We start from the raw sequence: 20,304 nt of genomic DNA, 5'->3' as shown, positions 1-20,304 counted from the left end.
CCACCCACCATAAAAGCCACTCTGTCAGCAGTGTGAAAGACGGATCAAGAGCTAATAAGAGGCAACATTACATGAAACACTCCCACTTCCACAGGAGAACAGCGAAGGATAAACTATCACCTTTTCCCTGGAGGAATCTCAAAGGAATAATCAGCCACAGTGGGAAGCAGGCAGCGTCACTAAGTCATTATGACAGGTGAGTTTTGTGTGTTTTCAGTCAAATCCACAAGAATTGATTAAAATATTTCAGCCCCGATGGTGCAGACAACAGTTTCCCACATTTAATTGCTGCCGTGCTGTGTCTCTGACAGAAAAAAAAAAAGTCAGAGTGGTAGACAGAGAATAATACCTCATGGAAGCAGTTGGTATTTGTGTCTTTTTGGGAAAAGAGATGGTTTATTGAACTAGTTTCATCTTGTGTGCAGATAAGGAGGATCCCAAGAAAGGGAAGGACAAAAGAGGAACGGTAAAGTGTTTGTTTCATTTATTTTACTGGATTTCTGTGTAGTTTTTGTTGATTTTATATGTTCACCATAAGTAAATGATAAAACATCGCAACAAAACAACCACTTTGCTTAAACTTCTTTGTTGCTTGCAGAAAGTTAGTACCATAAGTAGATTTACTTCTTGACTTCTATTTGGGTCTTTCAATTTCTACTCAAGTATTCTCTATGTTTCAGGGGGGATATTGTACCTTTTACTGTACTGCAAATAGTCACTCACTACTTACTTTACTTAGCTACTTACGTTAGATTGATTGAAGGAAAATGCAATCAAATAAATCATGTAATATTAATAGAATGTATAAAGCTTTTACAATTAGCCCCCTGCTGCAGTATTGGCAGTGATGCACATATTAATGTGCCATTAATTATTAGACTACTGATTAATTTAATATACATTCTGCAATGATACATTCTGCATGGTAAGTAATTTTAGTTGACTATGCTCAGTATTTCTTGATGGTTTTACTCTAGTCAGATTTTCAAAGAAGGATTTTTGTAATGGAATATTTTTTATAGTGATGTTTCTTTACACTTTTCCTTCAGTTAATGTTTTTTTTTTAATCTTATAAATGCTTCATTCAGCACTGCTAACCACCATGCTGCTGTTTATTTCACCCATCAGGGCACAGTGGTGTGTGGATACCCACTCAGCATCTTCTTCATCGTTGTGAATGAGTTCTGTGAGAGGTTCTCATACTATGGCATGCGAGGTGAGAACATTTATCCCAAATTTTTTGTAACCATGGCAACAAACCTCTCCTAAACTACTTTAAAGACAATCCCATGGCATACAGGCTAGGTTCACAAAAGTGGAGTGGAGCACGCACATCCAAAATACTACAGGTGCAGGACCAACAAAGTAAACTCAGAGAGAGAAAAAAAAAAAAGAGAAAAAAAAAGGAAGTGGAGTCCGCACTCTGTATCACGCTCCTCTATTGTTTATTGTGGAAAGATCAACGTTTCGATCCCTCCACTTCCTTTTTTTTTATACAGGCTAGGTTCACCTTGCTATTTACCTTCTATGATAAGATTAAGATTTTGCATTATTAAAAAAAGTTTAAAAGTGTATTCACTTGCTGTATTTACTCTTGGAGTCATTTTGAAGGCTAGTTTTTGTTGTTGGTTGGAGTTTAGGCAATATTATTTTACTCAGTCTTTTTTAGGTAATTAACAGAAACACTTCAGTATATACTAACTTTCCTGAAGGCAGGTTATTGCAGGACTGCTGTGTTATAATAGTTCTTTTTTTGAATAATTGATGCATCATTGGTGACTATATAGAGTAAAATAAGAAGACTCACTACATTCTCCTTCCCTGTCCACAGCGGTGCTTGTGCTGTACTTCAAGTACTTCTTGAAGTGGGACGATGACTTGGCCACTTCCATCTACCACACGTTCGTGGCTCTCTGCTACCTCACCCCAATCCTTGGGGCCATTGTGGCAGACTCCTGGCTGGGAAAGTTTAAGTGAGCATTTGTCTCAGGTTCCTTTGATATATGCATGAGGGTTTGAATAATGCAACTGTGCTAGTGTTTGTCACAATCACTGATAATGTAGGTTGTAACAGCATTTTTGCTTAAGTAAAGGATCTGAGTCCTTTCGCCATTGCTCATCTCTTCTCTTTTCTCTCCTGCAGGACAATCATCTACTTGTCCATTGTCTATGCACTTGGTCAGGTTGCAATGGCAGTCAGTGCAATCCATGACATCACTGACACAGACAGAGACGGGGTCCCAGACAACATGACCTTTCATGTGTGAGTTTCTGATAACTCAGTCAAAAACCAGGACATAACATTTGGGCAGGCAGTTTTCATTTCATACATCGAACTCCTCACTCATGTATGTTCTTCTTCACATTCAGTGTGTTGTCCATGGTGGGTCTGTTACTCATTGCTCTGGGCACAGGTGGCATCAAACCTTGTGTGGCTGCCTTCGGTGGAGACCAGTTCGCTGAACACCAGGTTAGATGGTGACCTCTCTTCATCTCTATTTTACACTGAGTCCTGACCAATGAGCACAACAATAGCACATAATACTAGCACGTGGGTCTGTGAGGTTGTGCTCAGAACATACTTGTGTTTATAGATTTAATGTATAGCATGTTCAGCATCATAGCTTAATGTGTTACCATGCAAACATGTGATAATGTGCACCTTCAGTTCATCCGATCATACACATAGATAGGATTCTCTATAGGTTTGGTTACATAACATATGCACGATTACACAACACATGTTAAAAGGTCACTGACATATCTCTCTGTGCAGGACAAACAAAGGAGCACTTTCTTCTCTGTATTCTACCTGTGCATCAATGGTGGGAGTCTCCTCTCCACTATTATCACTCCAATCCTCAGAGGTAGGCATGAGTCTTTTATGACAGGCAGTGTCATAAACATGAGCACATGTGATAAATGATAATCATTAATAAAAGACCTTGAATGACTGAGTGAAATTTAAAGTGTAGTTGAATGACAACTGTTTGTCTCCATCTGCAGCTCAGGAGTGTGGCATCCATAGTCAGCAGAAATGTTACTCACTGGCCTTCGGTGTCCCTGCAGCACTAATGGTGGTTGCACTTGGTATGTTTAAACACATCTGGAGATTAATTCGACACGTGAAGTAGAAATTCAAAAATGATTGGTACATATTAGATTCTGCATATGATACCAATGCTTCTACTGCGATGTCTCAAACAGTGGTGTTTATCGTTGGGAGTGGCATGTACTACAAAGCTGAACCAGAGGGTAACATCATGCTGGATGTGTGTAAATGCATTGGGGTGAGTCATGGTTTACACCATTTGCATCAACACATTTTGTATTCATGTGCCAACAGCAGCTAATTGTTTCTAAAAACATGTCTCTCTCTCTCACTTTGCTCTGTAGTTTGCCATTAAAAACCGCTACAGGCACAGAAGCAAGCAATACCCAAAGAGGGAGCACTGGATGGACTGGGCTGAGGAAAAATATGACGTATGCTTGACTTTCTTTTAGCCCTCTAAAGTTCCTAACATGCTGTTTCTTCAGTGAAGTAACAGCTGTTTATTATTTGTTTTCTTGTGATGCAGAAACTCCTGATTGCTCAAATCAAAATGGTGCTGAAGGTCCTCTTCTTGTATATCCCCCTGCCAATGTTTTGGACCCTATTTGACCAAAAGGTATCTTAAAGTTACATTTGTTGCAGTTATTGAAGGCAGCATCACTGTTAGACGATGATGTATGTGGGGTTATATTTTGCATTTGTCTTAAAGGGCTCCAGATGGACTCTGCAAGCCACCACCATGAATGGATATTTTGTAAGTTTGGTGATAAAAACCAAATATAAGCATATCTTTACTTAGTTGTAGTGATGTGGTTGTGTTTTAACGGCTTCTTTGTGTCTGCAGGGGAGCCTTGTTATACAGCCTGATCAGATGCAGGTAAGTTTGTAGAATCTTTATCATGCTAGTTTGATGTTTCCATCTATTGCATTTCATTTGAGATAATACTGACTGTGCAATTTGTGTTTTTGAAAGACTGTCAACCCCATCCTGATCCTGACTCTGGTGCCTATCATGGACAGCGTAATCTACCCTCTGATCAAAAAATGTGGCCTGAACTTCACGTAAGTAATCCTGAAAGTCACTGAGCCAACCACAAGGCATGTATTTTAAAATTTAAAGTAAAAGTTTTCCCTGTATTTCAGTCTTTGTGCTAAGACAAGCTAAGCTAAGTTACTGGGCCGCAGGCTGTAACGTCAGATTCAGCATAGCCTGGTTGGTCTATATGGTCTATTGGTCTATAAGTATATTTCAAATAAGCGATTTAGTACTGGACAATGGAGGACAGTGAAGATATTTTTCTTCTGTGACATTTAGTACTGCAGTTCTTTCAAATGATGTGTAAAAATCAGTAACAAAGCTTCATTTTAATTCAACAGACCTCTGAAAAGAATGACAGTGGGGATGGTCCTGGCAGCTATAGCTTTTGTCTGTGCCGCTCTGGTTCAGATTGAAATCGACGTAAGTGGAAAACAATTATTGTCTTTATCTCTTATACACAGTAAAATACAATTATAAATCCAGGGTTTCGTTTGATTTCTAACTCACAATCAAGGTTAGGACTATTCCAACACAAACAACTCACAGAGTCCATGACAAGGACAGAGCTCATTTTTACTGTTTTTTTTTAAATAATTTTCAGAAAACATTGCCCACCTTCCCATCAGAAACCGAGAGTCAGCTGAAATTTCTTAACATGGGCGAGAATACAGTCAGTGTTATGCTGCCTGACGAAAAACTGGATCTTCCTGCAGCTCAGGTATGTTCTCCCACTGATAACTGCAACATCATGTAGGCTACATTTGTACATCACAGTAACAACATACATCCTGACTTTGGTGTTTTAACAGTTTCAATAATGTCTTTGTTTTGCAGGCCAGTCCTGAATACCTCACATTTCATGTTGAACAAATCGAAATTTCAGTTGGGGACGAGAAAAGAAATGTTTCTCTGGCTCTGGGACAGCGTCAAACACTCCTCCTTCCATCAAACCTCTCTGACAGTTGGGTGTTGGTGAGTGATAAACACAAATTAATGAAAATACAGATGATAAGATCTTTTTCTGGTTGAACTAACCAAAATCCACTGTTTTATTTCTTTAGACTGAGGATTTGACCAAAAAGCCACAAGAGGGCAGCAATGAAATCAGGTAAATTGAATTACAGTAATTAAAACTGTTTCAACTTTAACAACAATTAGCCTAGTTAATCGTTGACCAACAGAAAATTGATTATTTGCTATTTTGATAATTAACTGATTGTCTCTCTTTCTTGTCAGATAAAAAAAATAAATAAATAAAACACATCTTTATCTGTGGAGTAAATTGTTGAGAAAGAAGGACTACCTTAATTCTGCCTAACGTTTTAGTTCAATGTTTAATCATTTCAGATTTGTAAATGGAATGAAAACATTCGTGAACATATCAACGGCCGGCATTGGAGTAATTGAGCCATCTGATTGTTCCAACTATACCCAGATGACAAATGGAAAGTAAGGATTTTTTTTTTTCATCTTATAGCTGATTCACTGTTTTTATATTTTACAAACAGTTTACTAAACCAATTTTTTCTTCTAATGATCAGGGTCGTATTCACAATTAAGATTGGAGCCGACTCATGTGAATTCAGCAAGGACTTCGGATTTGGAAGTTCTTATACTTTCTTCATCCCCAGCACTTTAGTCATTGGATCAAATGTAAGATTTGCTCATTATTTCAAATATCATGAAGTGTAATCAAATTGGCAACTATTATAATTATTGCTATTATGATTATTTCTGTTTTGAATTCTAGTGTCACGAGTCTATCACTGCAGCAGAAGACATCGAGCCCAACTCGGTTCACATGGCTCTTCAGATCCCACAGTACTTCTTCATAACTGCTGGTGAAGTGATGTTTTCTGTCACTGGTTTGGAGTTCTCCTACTCACAGGTAAATTTGTTACAGAGCACAGGTATTTTGAGCCTTCATCAAATTTAGTATATTATATTGAATTTCCTTTGTCCCTAAACTATTTAATAGTTCTGTATATTTTTCTTTGTTCATGTCTTTCTTCATTTTATGCCCCTTTTGTTTCTTCAAGGCACCCAGTAACATGAAAGCAGTGCTGCAGGCAGGCTGGTTGTTTACTGTTGCTATTGGCAACTTCATCGTACTGATTGTGGCTGAGCTTGCAAAGCTTCCCTACCAGGTAAAAAAAAAAAGAAAAAAGGTCTCCCATTAATTAAACTCAAAACTGTGAGTGAAGGTGATTTAAAATTCCCAGTGTTGTATAATAACAGTAACATGTGGTGATGCATTATTAATACCATGTTTTTACCTCCTCTTTTAAAGTGGGCTGAGTACGTCCTCTTCGCCTCTCTCCTTGTTGCTGTATGCATCATCTTCTCCATTATGGCCTATTTCTACACCTACATTGACCCTAAAGAAATTGAGGCCCAGTTCAAGAAGAATGTGAATGAAGATGACTGGGATGATAAACTCAAGATGCAGAAGATGAGCAAGAGAGACTCAGCGAAAAGTAGTGACAGCAGTGATGATGATGATGATGAGAAAAGAAAACAGACCAAAATGTGAACACATAAAGTGGCATAAAGATCCATAATGGGTTTATATCAAATGTTTAACATCAGCATGTGAGAAAATAACGTTTCCACCAGTATTGTGTGTGTGTGTGTGTGTGTGTGTGTGTGTGTGTGTGTGTGTGTGTGTGTGTGTGCGTGCGTGCGTGCGTGCGTGCGTGCGTGCGTGCGTCTGTGTGTGTGTGTACGCGGAGGGATGTTTTGAATATTTTATATTTTAATGATAAAATGCCTTTTATGAGCAAAGCACACTAAGCTTAACCCTAACCCTTAATATTATATTCCACATAACAAATTAATGTATTAATGTAATGTTGGCTATAGTGTTATAACAACAGCAGATGAATGCTATTAACAAACATTTATTGGATGTAACTGGTCTTTTATATTTATGTTCAAGTTCTGTTCAAGTAAACAATAAAAACGAATTCTTGTTGTGTTTTATCAATCATGGTGCTTGTTTTGAGCTCTTGCACTAAAACACAAAAAGGAAAAAAAAAACATGTATTGTTCATAGCACACTCTCAACCTGATATCATCTCTTCAGCAAACATCTGGGGTGCAGAACTAAATAAAAACTGGATACAACAACAATAGTTTCCCTGTGGGGGTCAGCAGTGCGATGCCCTTCCCTTTCATTCATTCAAGCTGCTTAGAAAAGAAGTTCAAACTACATCTTGAAAAAAAGAACAAACTGTCAGTTTACTTGACAGTTATATTATTGCAAATAATATATTGCAAGTTACATATGAGCAAATAATACCAGTAAATCTCACAAAATTGAGTTTATTGAATGAAAAGTCTGTCTGTTCACTGGTCTTACTTTTTTTTTTTTTAAACTTAGTTATATGCAGTTCTGCTCAAGTCATGATTATTGTTCCTCATTCTAAAATAAGATTTACCCATAATTATTCATTCATCACTCTGTGAAACCACAGAGCAACGCCCTTGGCTTTATGTTGCACATGTACCACTTAATGATCAAGTGTGTGGTGTGCTGTGGACTGCATGACAAATGCATTCCTGGATGTATGCACATTGGTCAGAATAAAAGAGAGGGAATCTGTAAAGTTTGTGCCTGTGTCCTCTTCAGCTGTCTATAGGCTATTTAATAGCGTAAGTGTAAAGTGTATTAAGCATTTGTAAAAGCACTTGCAAATAAAATGCATTAATATTATTATTTAGCCTACTCTTAAATGTAAAAACATGAAGTACGAAAGTGGTCTTCAGTTGCTTGAGTAAATCTACTTAGTTTCTCTCCACCACTGCTGAATATGAAAGGCAGCCTTTTTATAGGTCTGTACATTAGACCACATGTGTGAGGCACCTGTATATAGAATGGGGATTGGTCCAAAACGTTTATTTTGATGGACGTCAAAATCATAGGTCAAAATAGACGTCTTGGACCAATCCGCGCTCCATGCCTGGTTAACGCCCTCCCTCCCATGACGTGTGTTGGTTTACGAATGACGACATGTGCATGGTCCGCTCTGATTGGCTCTCCAGAAAATGAAAATGACATTAACCAAGATGGCGCCGGGCGACAGAGAAAAGTGATGAGAGAATAGACCAACAAGCGATAGAACTAATACAACAGTGCGTGTTTATTTACCCCCCGTGCGACTATTTTGGACCAAACATCCACCGTACCGTCGGGGAACTGCCAACCAACTGCTGAGAGACTACACCGGAAATATAATTATTCAGCTCAACTGTTTGCTAACTAGCTGCTAAAGTAGCTAGCCTCGCTAACGGTAGCTAACTGCGGAAGGCGAGTGTGCGTGAGGGCAGGGAGCTCGAAGTGCGAGCCGACAAGTCGAGCTAATTTCTTTTATTTACAACCGAGCGACATCTCCGTTTGATACTTCAAAAGGCTTGCTGTGCGGACCAGGTCATCCCAAACCAGCGGTGTTTGAAGGAAACTAGCGGTAGACCTTCAGCAACCAGAAGAAAAAAAGAAAGAAAGAAAGACGACTAAAGGCGTCATCTTTGCCGATCTGACGCCATGGCTCACTCTCCTATTCAGAGTGGACTGTCGGGGCTTCAGGTAAATGTTTTGTTTTTTTGTAACATTAAAGCTTGATTTGAAGACACAAGTTCGTTTTTGTTCAGAGCCACCCGACATTTTAATTCTCGTTTCCTCTCGCCTTGAGCTCGGAAGTTGCAAGTATCTGCCCCTGAATAACTTTACCTAACGATACAGGAACAACAACAGTACAACGTTCACCGCTATTATGAACCATTGTTTTTCTGTGATAAATTCACTTGTATACATAAGTTTAGACTGACAGTAAATGAGCTGATGTATCTAACAGGGCTGTGTGTTTATTATTCGCCTGCCTATTATAAAATCTAACAATACCGAGTGACCTACGGGCTGTCAAATCATAAAGGTACTCTTTATATTGGTGACCTCTCATCCATCCATGCACCCATAACAGACTAAAAATACCCATGCACAGGTTTCTATAGCACAAGCTGATGTATCCACGTTGCTGTGTGATTACCAATGCAAAACACATACACTCAATTGAATTTATTGTCCTCTACAAGAGAGGAGGGAAACATCTAATATCTTATATTTTAACTTAAACATTTTAATTTTCTATGATCAACGAGTCGATGCCTTAACTTCTTGCTTAATCTCTTATCATTGCCAACTAATGCCCTACATTGATTGTGTTTACTTCCTGCAATGGGTGAGAAATCAGGTCATGAACCCTGTTTATGAATTTTTGGATTGTCTTATTTCCTCTGTTGAACCTTTAGCTGTAGGCGGCGGCTACACCAACAGTCCATATAAGACAACATCCCCAGGTGACTTAGCCAAGAGAAGCATTATTACTTGGTTATTATAGCACACAGTAACACTATTTATCTTAGATTCTGAATGTGTCGTTAACCCATGAACAGACCAGTTCAGGTTTTAGAGGGGAAATGGCAGATCTGAAGCCACAGGTTACAAACCAGAGGGATGTTCCTAGTTGGAGAACTGGCAGTGAGCCTTCAACCCCGAGGGTGTGGTGCATGGATGACAGTAGACTACACAGTTGTGTGGTGCAGATGGGAGAGCATCAAACACATGCTTTTAGAGCGAGGTTCAGGGAGCTTTAGTTGTCGCAGTAAACCTGCTGACTGTGTATATGGCAAGTACATTCCCATCATGTGTAGTCTGTGGTCACAGTGCCCCTGTTGTTTTTCCCATTGTTTTTACAGAGGTCAGCCTCTACATCATAATTTTCACCTGGATGACTGACCACACCAGTGTTATGATAGTATTTTGGTTGTGTTGTTTCTACTCTGCTTTATTCTGCACCGCTCTGCCTCTTTGTCTTTGATGTAAAGTCCCTTTGCTATCAAATTCAGCAGCCCCCTCTTTGCCAGTTTTTCAGAGTGCAACAGCTCAGCTCCCCTTCCATATTGGGTTGACCACCGTGCATTAGCACTTTTATAGGAAACTATTCTCTGGAGGGACTCTAAAGCAATATACTGTGAGAGCCAACAGATCATCCCCTTAGTGCAGGGTTACCTGGTAAATAAAGCATCAGGCTTAATTGCTTCAGTTCTCCACTTTTAAAGGTACTTCAAAAAATATGATTTGTTGCATGATATTATTTCTGATTACGCTCTGTAATAGAAATGCAACTGTTTTTACAGTATGGACTTATTTTTGTACTGCTCTGCAAAATATGTCACTGCAAACACTGTTGGGACAGTTAAGGTGAAAGATTGCCGTCCATGAAGGGAAATTGAAGTAGCTAACTTGAAGACCATTACTCCTCCTCTGCTGCTCCTTGGGGACATAAGCCATTTAGTTCAGTCAATCAGTCAGGGTGTAGTCCTTCAGTCTCTTTTTAGCCTTTATGGGAAAGGTCATTAAGCCTTAGTTATGTCTACATTACACTATCTCATGATTTAAGTGTTAAGTCAAAGGCAGTTTAGTCTGACAGGGTTTAGGACTGCACCATATGAAAACTTGTTCCTTTATGTGTGGCGTTAGTATACGATTTGTTGGCCAGGATTTCTCTGCAGCACTGCCACCTTTCTGGTGTTTATAATGCTCAGCAATGTGACACATTTACCTTCATCCAAAAGTTGGAGCACCTGCTTTGGATGTTTCATTTGACCATAATTCGATTTCAATATATTTTGGTTGATTCTGCAGCCCTAGTAAAAAAAAACATTGGTCTGCTTGTAGAGATCAAGGCTGAAGTACAACATTTGTGAAGGTGTGTGTGTGTCAACAAAGGAACTGATTAAATGATCGGTTTTATCTTTTAAGTAATGTCATTTTTCAAACCACTCCTTGTTATTATAACAGACAAGATGATCAGTAGGATATTTATAAACTTTTTTACTAACATACTTCATTGTGTAAGTGTGAAGCATGAGATGGCTCAACCAGAAATTTCAACAAGCAGTTGCAGTTTTGATTTTAATCTCCATATTTACATTTTCTTTTTGTCTATGCTGGATTGAAGAGAGCTTGTTTCTATCCTGGTACCTGTCCAAACACACTCTTCTCAACAGACATTATGAAACTTTGAGGGAAACCATTAAAATGTGAATGTTTTCCATTGGTTTTTCATATAAAGATCGGTTTATTAGTCACAGTTAGTGCCATTCAGCCCATGAAAACAGTTGTTTAAAATCTTCTGTGGCTGTGGAGGAGTGGAGACTCAGAAAGTGAATATGAGGTCACAGGGTTTTATCTCAGTTGAGCTTGCAGTCTGTACACTATGTGACACAAAACTTACATTGCGAACTAAGGGAGTGGAGTGTGAAAGACGGTATCACTTACTGGGCAGTGAGGGAGTGGAGCTGAGATAAGGGCTTGACTAATTGAGTAGTCAGTCAACAGAAAATTAACTGGGAGGTAAAACTGATGAAAGCAAAGATGCAAACTATTCTCAGCTTTCAGCATCTCAGATGTGACTTTCTTTGAAAGTCTATCGAATATCATAAAGTTTTGTCCTGTTAAAAACTGAAGATCTCACCACTCAGAGAAATTGCAAATGCATTTTATCACTTCTGTTTAAAATGTGGATTAAAGTTTGGATTACAGTGCTGTTTAACTGAAAGAGAAAGTCAGACAGAGTTTCTCTCTCTTGCCTGACAGGAGCTCTGCCCAGATATTCTCCTTGTCAAGATGTTTATAATAAATGCATGTTGATAAACATTATAGTAATTAATTTAATCAACACTCTCATATTTGTACGTGCCTCCGTAACAACATTAGAATACCTGTTATTTTACCACTATTGCTTTGAAGTAAAACATTGTTTTCTTTGTGATCTATATTTATGTGGCTGAATTTAGCCCGTCAGGTTCCTGTGCTTCTGCACTATTTCAACACACTCTGTTCTCTTTCTCCATCCATCTCTGTCACACAGAATTTCCGAGCTGACCCGGAGGAGTTCTTCACCAAGCTGGAGAGGATAGGAAAAGGCTCTTTTGGGGAAGTTTTTAAAGGCATCGACAATCGGACTCAGAAAGTTGTGGCTATTAAAATTATCGATCTGGAGGAAGCGGAGGATGAAATAGAGGACATTCAACAGGAAATCACAGTTCTCAGCCAGTGTGACAGTCCATTTATCACCAAGTATTTTGGATCCTATCTCAAGGTAAGCTTGAACCACTTAACGCAGAGTGGTAAATTTGTGAATAGCGTGTGCATGAATACATATGCAAGTAGTGTGTTCCTGCAAACACGTGCATTGAGAGCAATGTAGGTCACTAAATAATGCATATGGGCAATGGAACAAGTATTGCCTGTGTAATATGGCACAGATTGCCATAGAACAACCAGAAGTGGGTTAACGTTGAAGTCGTACGCACCTCTTGGGCTGTTCGTGTTTGGACATTTGGTTTGTTTCTTTGGCACTGTGTTTGGATTTAAATGAAATGTTTTTAATAATATCAGGGTGTTCTCATGCATATAGATGTAAGATGTTACAGTCTCTTTTATACATAGAATAATGTAACATGAGTGACTATTATAAGGCTAAGGCTAAGGATATTGTGAAAACTAAAACCTCGTTCAACTTGCTCTGTATATAACTCAAACCAGCCAAGGTGTTTTGGTCATCTGTAAGAGCTGTATTGACAGCACCACTCAGCAGCAAAACATATTTTGTAACTACAGTAGATTTTCACCCTCCATGTGATGGTGCTTAGAGTGCCTCTCATAGCATTTACTATGGTACTTAGCTGCAGTAAGGAGAGACATGCTGGTCCATTAGCCCAAGTTATGCTGCTGACTGAAAGAGAGAATTAAGGCTTATTTGTGCTTTGTGTATATACGTATATGCGTATTTGTGTATTAAAAAACTTTAATACACTTTATGTAGGGTTATGTAGGGTCTGTACTAGGTGTTTTTTAAAGTCGATTTTGTGTTGATTTAGTTAAGTTTTTCTTTTTTTTCTTTTTTCTGGTCAGCAACCATTGATTGTGTTAATAGGAATTTAATTTATTCCAAACAAACTATTCACACTGCTACATGAAATAGATAACATGTCAGTTAAGTGTTAGAGGATTTCTACCAGAGAGCGATCGCTTTTCGCTTTACTTACTTTTTACACTGAATACAAAACCTTTACCAGTATAGAAACTAAAATGAATTAGGCTGTAGGTTGAAATTATGGTGATGACAGCTGTTAGAAATCAATGAGAAGTTGGCTATTTCAGTGTGTTCTACTGATCTGTCTTGTAAAGAAAACAGAAAGCAGTAGCTGAAGCAACACCAATGGCTGTTTGTGCACTGGACTGAAGGCAATTAAGATGCTTTTGACACAGTTTGTGTCAAAAGTCGTTTTTTTCTGAGACGTAACTCAATCACAGCTCAGCACACAGCGATGCACATAATTCAAGATTCAGTTAGACTTGCCACCTCCTGAGGATATTGTCATTATTGCTGATGTGCACTGCACATAATTGTTAATGATAAATCATAGAAACAAAGAAAAACTGAGGACTGGAGATTGATATCTTAAGTAGACAAAGTCAAAGATCTGGAGTTGTTGTGACCTGCTGACTGAACCACCATCACAGACTACCGGTATATTTAATTTAATCATATGAATCATATGACAGGAAACAGGTGTTAGTCAAGAATTCAGAGCACAATCTGGTGTTTAGGCCAAGTACACGATTCACCAAAGTCACTCTGTTGATATATGATCACATATTCTGACACTTCTAACCTTATTTCTGATTAGAAATTGAATATATAGTATTGTTTTATAACTCTGTTTTCCTTCAGTGATTTTGTCAGTTTATTAGTTATTGGATTGAATTTCAACAAATATGTTTTGTTTGTTAAATGTTCTTATGTGTCTGATTGATGAGCAGTAGCAGTCTGTGTTTGCCAGGAAAGATAGGCAACCTGTGAAATGTATAAAAAATGTAATGGGAGTACGAATTGTGGGCGAGTCAGTCAATGAATAGGTAATTATGTCATTTATGTCACAGATCAACGGTTGACTGACTCCTTTTTTATCTTATCTAACAAGTGTCTGTTTCTTGAACAGACTAACACAGCCTGGCCTCTTGCATTTAATAAATATGGGTTAAACCAAACATTTTAAATACTTCTGTCACTTGTATCCCCACAAAAAGTAAGTTAGTGCCTAGTATAGCTATGAGTCCCCTCCAAAACGATTGAAATAAACTAGGAGTGACAAAAAGAGGTTAACTTTAAGTAATTAATTGAATAGTTTTGACTTTTTACAAATGTAGACAAAGAAGGTGTTCACTTTCACTAATCTGTCGTTACACCTACTGAGTCTGTGAACACCATCAACACTGACTGTTTGATTTGCTTTCAGGGCACAAAGTTATGGATTATTATGGAATATTTGGGTGGAGGATCAGCTCTGGATTTGGTAAGTCTGTATGAAAATATAGTAAATGAGCAGTTTTCTAAGATGGCTATAACATTTGTAGACCTTGATTACTGTCGAAATACAGTGTTGAATCTGTGTTGCCCTTTAAAAAGTCACCTGTTTCCTCTCATTTCTCCTCTCTTCTAGCTGGAACCAGGTGCGCTGGATGAAACACAGATTGCCACGATCCTGAGAGAGATCCTCAAGGGACTTGAGTATCTGCACTCTGAAAAGAAAATCCACAGAGATATCAAAGGTAACATTGGCACACGCCATCACCTTAATCTTAGTACAGGCTTGTAAATGGTTTTATTGCACACGGGCATCAGTGGGGGTTTTTTCTTCTTCTTTTTTGAATAATAAGTCCCACAACTCTATGATTATTTAGGTCATAGCAAAACTGTCTCTTCAGTGGATTGTCTGTAAACAGATGCAAACACAAGTCAGATCACTTAAATCTGACTACCTTTCACCCCTGTGTGTTTCTAAATGATGCAATATTTGATCTGTTTCTCTTTCACAGTATCAAAAATAACCACGGGTTATCTTTTCGCATTCATAATAGTGACGCACCATGTGGTGAGCACAGTGCAGATGGGAACTGTATACTGCAATCTTTTTTTAGTTCCTGTAAATGAGTGAACTGATCAGAGTTGTTTTACCACTGTACACCTGGATGTTCAGGATTTTTAGAAACCTGAACGATCAGTGCTTTACATGACCAAATAATCAAACAGCTCTTTCCAACAGATTTAGGCACAGTTACCGGAAACATTCATTTTACTGGAGTGGTTTGTCTTGCTTTCAGCTGCCAACGTGTTGCTGTCAGAACAAGGTGACGTAAAACTGGCAGACTTCGGAGTGGCCGGCCAGTTGACAGACACACAGATAAAGAGGAACACATTTGTCGGAACACCTTTCTGGATGGCACCTGAAGTTATAAAGCAGTCCGCCTACGATTCAAAGGTCAGAACCTTCCCTGCGTATCCTGTTATCACAGCCAAGTCTAGTGCTGGGAGCTAATTTAATGTGCTGTGTGACAGCAGCATTACGTTAAAGTGTCTTATCAGGCTGGCGGCTTCATCACTTTGTGGTCAGCTTGGTTTGAAAAGCTCCATATTAGTTTGCCACATCAGCCGGCCGGGGCTGGACAGAGTGGAGTGATGGGTGAGTGATAGTTGACCTGTGGGCCAGCGCGGCTCCGGCCACACTCAGACAAAAAGGAGCAGCACAATGAGCCCAGTGAATGTGCACACAGTCAGCCACAAAGTCAGTGTTACATCCCATTCAGAGCAGCGTATTTAGATGTGTCCAACCTGTTCTGATGCCCTGGGCTCTCTATTTCTGATGTATAAAATAATTTGACAGGCACAATAAGAAAGACTTAATTCTGTTTTAGTGTTGTTCCTTGGTTTGGTTTTGGTTTCAATGAGAAAGGTTTTGTGTGAAATTGCTCCTGAGCGAGCCGTGTCTTTTTGTCTGTGGTGCAGTGCTCTGTCGACAGCTGTGTGCTTGTTTTTGGCACGCAGCTTTCAAATATAGGTTTTCTCGATCAGAAATTACCATGTGCGTATTTTTGAAGAACCACAAAACGAGTCTGTGGCTTGTCAACACAACCACTGTGTCATTGTATTCAGCCTGGGCTTCCTGAGATACACTCATCAGCCATTTTAAAATGTCATGTCTCAGCATTGCATCATTTTAATGTCTTTTTCTTTATTTTTCTTCACGTCTTATTTATTCTCATTTCTCTGTTTTTACAGGCAGACATCTGGTCATTAGGAATAACAGCAATAGAGCTGGCAAAAGGAGAACCACCCCACTCTGAGCTTCATCCTATGAAGGTTTTATTCCTCATCCCAAAGAACAACCCCCCAACACTTGAAGGAAACTACAGTAAACCACTTAAAGAATTTGTTGAAGCCTGTTTAAATAAGGAACCCAGTTTTGTAAGTTTAAAGGAAGCACTATAAGTAATAAACTGCACTGTATGCAACGGAAGAAAACTGTGATTTTAATGGGGATGTTTGTGTTGTGTGTTTTCCTTAGAGGCCAACTGCCAAAGAGCTGTTAAAACACAAGTACATTGTAAGGCACGCCAAAAAGACGTCTTATCTGGCTGAGCTGATCGACAGATACAAGAGGTGGAAATCGGAGCAGTCTCGGGACGAAGGCAGCTCCGATGAATCTGATGAGTAAGTCGCCTGCAACATCATCATGCAGTTCAGTGAGAGTCAAGACAAGGCAAATTCACATCCTGAAGGGAAAATCTCGCAGCTCTGCACATTGATGAAATTCCTAAAATCCCATGTCACCGCAGGGAGCCAGATGACCAAGCGTCTGGAGGGAATGACGCCGGCAACGATTCCTGGATTTTCAACACCATCAGGGAGAAGGACCTGAAAAAGATTCAGAATGGGGCAGCCCAGCCTGCTGAGCTTGAATGGAACCAGGTAAGAGGAAGTATAGAGATAGTAGTTGAGCATCTCTTGTTGAAAAAGGCCAGTTTTTATGTCAGAGGGTCACCCAGATTTCCATTTTCCCCTTTAAATCATCTTTTTTTTCACAGGTGCAAGAAAGTCCAAAGAGGCCTTTGTCACAAAGCTTATCATCAATCTTTTCTCCATTGTTCTCTGAGGTAATACCATTCCTATGTTTACCCAAATGTTAGAAAATCCTCATTGCTTAATGGATAATTTAAAACAAAACAAGTGAAGTAAATGTGTTGTAATTTACTTAGAATTAAATCTGTTGCGTCTTTGTCAGAGAATACTCTTCTAATATAATGTTTAGGCCGACCATTGCATTACAATGTTGTCTAAAAGCTGTCATGGTTACAGCTAAAAGAAAAGGGCGAGACAAGTAATGGAAAGCCAGAAGTTGCAGAGCAGCTACGGGAGGCCATTTTCCTGGCAGAAGAAACACACCCAGGCATATGTGATTCCCTGGTGGCTGAACTAGTGCAGAGACTACAGAGGTAATTCAAGTTCATATTTTCATACCCCACCCTTTTTTTTTTTTTTTTTTTACATGAAATTGTTAAATAATTACCAAAAATGTTTTACCAATTGAAATAAGTTGTCCAGACAGATAGGGGAAGTGTGAACTCACAGACTTTTAAAAAGCTGTGTTGATGAATGCTGAGAAAAGCTGTGTTGATGAATGTATTGGTGTAGTCACACATAGACTGCTGCAGCAGAATAAGGTTGTGTTTTATAGACAGTGACATTTGACAGTGTGTTGGTCCACGAGTCGCACAATGGTCCACAGTGAAAGTCAGAGGATCACCAAAGTGATTGCAGTTCATCCTGAAGAGACACCTGTCTGACCCAGATTTCATGGTTATCATTCAGTGACTGTTGAGACATTTTATTGTAGAGCCACAAATGTGAATTTTATGGTGGTGCTGGTGGAAACGTCAGAGGATTACTGAAGTCAGTAGTGCAATCAAATCGCCCTGTAGGTTTAGAGATACTTCAGTTTGGACCAAAGTGGCGGTAGCGTCACCAGGGAGGTTAAAAGGTGTTACAGAGGATAAACTGCTAATAACTGGTGGTTCCACAACTTTTAATTCAGCTGTACCGGCTGGTCAAACTTTCGGCTTCTCCAACACTGTATTAACAGCTCATACCCACAAACCCAGATGTTTCTATGCTCAGACTGATGAGGTTTTAATTGGGTTTGGTCATGTAGACCTGAGCCAGACAAACTGTGTCTGTGAAGTTCTTAAATGGGCCCTGCACAGAAGGTAAACATCCTGCCTCCCTCGGGAGAAGCTTAATATGTTTTGCCCCAGTAACAGCCAGGATAGGAAACGTGAAGTGTCCATTCTCCTTCCAGTTTCAGTGTCACAGTCACAGACATGTCTAGTTAGTGCTGTTTTAACCTGCACAAGCCTGTCCAGTCAGTAAATATTTACCATCTTTTCTCTGTTTGTCAGATTTTCTGTGCCACAGGCAGCTACCGCTCAGTGAGAGGAGCCACATCCACATCTGCTCTAATTTTCCACCCTGGTGGCAGCAGTCAGATCTTTCCCTCTGACCTCCCCGAGCCAAGATGAAGTCTCCCAGGAAAGGTCTCCATCACTCATTTGCTTGAAGCAAATCCTGGCCTATTTTATGTCTTGTTTATACGCTAGTGCACCACCAGAGGCTCCTATTCAGGACAGTCAGTGACCAGCCAGTCGACTACCGCCACGACTGCCACCTGCTGTAAGATGTTCCTTCTCAATACCTCCCTCACAGTGGTTTTATTTCAAGGGTTGGTGTTCGCTTTCTTCTCTGCGAGGACTCTTTGAGTTTTTTTTTTTGGTTTGGGTGAGTTTGTGGCTTTTTCACAAAGGTTTGCGCTCGACATCCTTTCAGAGAAAGTTTTCCTTGCTTAATTAATCATGTGCATGTGTGTGTGGCTGTGCGAGATATCCTGTGAAATGTGAGGTGAAGAGTGACGAGTGGGTTGAAGCATCTATTGAAAACTCAGGTATCCTGCTTAAAGTGGATGTGGGTCCTCTGGGAGATGGAGAGAGCTCTGTAGGGTGGTTGTACAGACTTGTAAATAAGCTAATTTTTACAGATTCATGAAAAAATAATGGAGCGTTTATAATGGAACCACTGTGTACAAATGGCCAAATGCAAACTGTAGATAATGGTTGTGAGGTAAATATTTTGAGAGACTAAAATGGCCATAAATGAGATTGCCTTGCCTTTGTACTTGTTCTTTTGTGTATTGATCTTTGATTTTTCTAGTTGTAAAACTCTTTTTTTTTTTAAGTACTCATCCAGCAAATGAAAATGGCTGCCCTCTATCACGGTTTACTATTGATTTATTATATATTTCTTAATTCTCTTTAACTTTTTGGTTTCACATTCTATGCTATGGATGTAATAATGTTGGAGAATGTAAAAAAAAAAAGAGAAAAGAGAAACGGCGGCTGGATCATTCAAGCCCCGACCAGTTGTGAACACTGGATGCTCTGTTTGCAGCCCTGATTCCACGAGGCCTCGAGTTGTGTCGGATTGTTGGACTTTGCCTCATTCCCCCGCCCTCTTTTTTTTTTTTTTTTTTCTTCCTTCCTGTGCGTGTTTGAATGATCAGATAAACTGAGGTTTCGTCCATTCATTCCATTAACAGGGCAGTGCCATCATCTAGTTTATAAATTGGCAGACTCTGTTAGTCTTCCTAGGAGCTGCAGTGGTACTATATATCTCCTCAGCGTATCTACAGCTTTAATTGCACTTCGAGTATAAATGCCTTTTACTATAAACAAAGTAGCCATAAAACAGTAGCACGAGACTTACAGTGTTTTGCAGGTATGCTCCATTATTATTGAGGATGAAAAGGTCCAGCTCAAGTCTCATAGCTTGGACTCTGGAGTTGGTCATGCAGTGTAAGACTCGCCTGGCTGTAACTTTCCATTTGGACTTGTGAGAGGTTTTTCAGTTGTACAGTAAATGGATATAGACATAGACTTCTCACACAGTAGGTGTACATATTAACATAAAGCCAGGAGGTGTTCGGAGACCAGCTGCACTGCTACTACTGACCGTAGTTTAAAAGGAATGTGCATGATAGTATAAACAGTATAAAGCCTATTGGTTGGCCTGAGCAGTATGCGTTGTAGCATACTTCTACAGGACTAGAGGAATGTTAATTCCTGCACACAGCTGAAGCAGCCTTAGAGTATTTGTGATGAATGGGATGAATAGTATCAGCTTTAAAATATTAGATCAAAAATGTATTTGTTATGATCCCCCCCTGTCGTTTTTTTTTTTTTTTTTTAACTTTGGCATTA

General features: G+C 39.3%; 2 protein-coding genes across 3 annotated transcripts; both read left to right on the top strand.

Annotated features, from left to right (window-relative positions):
* Positions 1-84: 84 nt before the first annotated feature.
* On the top strand, positions 85-7,106 carry slc15a1a (solute carrier family 15 member 1a). The gene is made up of 23 exons (XM_085766454.1): positions 85-196; positions 426-466; positions 1,129-1,216; positions 1,832-1,973; positions 2,144-2,263; positions 2,371-2,470; positions 2,777-2,867; positions 3,007-3,090; positions 3,208-3,290; positions 3,397-3,483; positions 3,579-3,668; positions 3,762-3,806; positions 3,897-3,929; positions 4,026-4,114; positions 4,430-4,511; positions 4,693-4,809; positions 4,926-5,063; positions 5,153-5,199; positions 5,439-5,540; positions 5,633-5,744; positions 5,842-5,979; positions 6,131-6,238; positions 6,382-7,106. Exons 1-23 carry the CDS (start codon positions 190-192, stop codon positions 6,622-6,624), a joined length of 2,187 nt encoding a protein of 728 aa, XP_085622580.1. The 5' UTR covers positions 85-189; the 3' UTR covers positions 6,625-7,106.
* Positions 7,107-8,134: 1,028 nt separating this feature from the next.
* On the top strand, positions 8,135-19,437 carry stk24a (serine/threonine kinase 24a (STE20 homolog, yeast)). Of its 2 annotated transcripts, none has more exons than XM_085764198.1 (11): positions 8,135-8,676; positions 12,023-12,253; positions 14,457-14,513; positions 14,661-14,769; positions 15,322-15,479; positions 16,277-16,462; positions 16,563-16,708; positions 16,834-16,966; positions 17,083-17,151; positions 17,354-17,490; positions 18,454-19,437. In XM_085764198.1, exons 1-11 carry the CDS (start codon positions 8,635-8,637, stop codon positions 18,485-18,487), a joined length of 1,302 nt encoding a protein of 433 aa, XP_085620324.1. In that variant the 5' UTR covers positions 8,135-8,634; the 3' UTR covers positions 18,488-19,437. The 2 variants fall into 2 exon arrangements, with proteins under 2 accessions (XP_085620324.1, XP_085620323.1); XM_085764197.1 differs by having other exon boundaries at positions 17,339-17,490.
* Positions 19,438-20,304: the final 867 nt, after the last annotated feature.

Source organism: Trachurus japonicus, chromosome 21, assembly GCF_045865225.1.
Source record: "Trachurus japonicus isolate A0001 chromosome 21, Traja_1.0".
NCBI classification, from domain to species: Eukaryota; Metazoa; Chordata; class Actinopteri; order Carangiformes; family Carangidae; genus Trachurus; species Trachurus japonicus.
This window is presented reverse-complemented; position numbering and strand designations above follow the sequence as displayed.

What these genes read in the sequence shown, in the direction of transcription:
- slc15a1a (XM_085766454.1), top strand. An exon ending in TGGTTCAGATTGAAATCGAC is followed by an intron (nt 4,512 to 4,692) that starts GTAAGTGGAAAA and finishes AATAATTTTCAG; the next exon opens with AAAACATTGCCCACCTTCCC. An exon ending in CTTTAGTCATTGGATCAAAT is followed by an intron (nt 5,745 to 5,841) that starts GTAAGATTTGCT and finishes TTTGAATTCTAG; the next exon opens with TGTCACGAGTCTATCACTGC.
- stk24a (XM_085764197.1), top strand. Translation starts at nt 8,635, where the DNA reads ATGGCTCACTCTCCTATTCAGAGTGGACTGTCGGGGCTTCAG. An exon ending in AGCTCCGATGAATCTGATGA is followed by an intron (nt 16,709 to 16,833) that starts GTAAGTCGCCTG and finishes ATGTCACCGCAG; the next exon opens with GGAGCCAGATGACCAAGCGT. An exon ending in TTTCTCCATTGTTCTCTGAG is followed by an intron (nt 17,152 to 17,338) that starts GTAATACCATTC and finishes GTTGTCTAAAAG; the next exon opens with CTGTCATGGTTACAGCTAAA.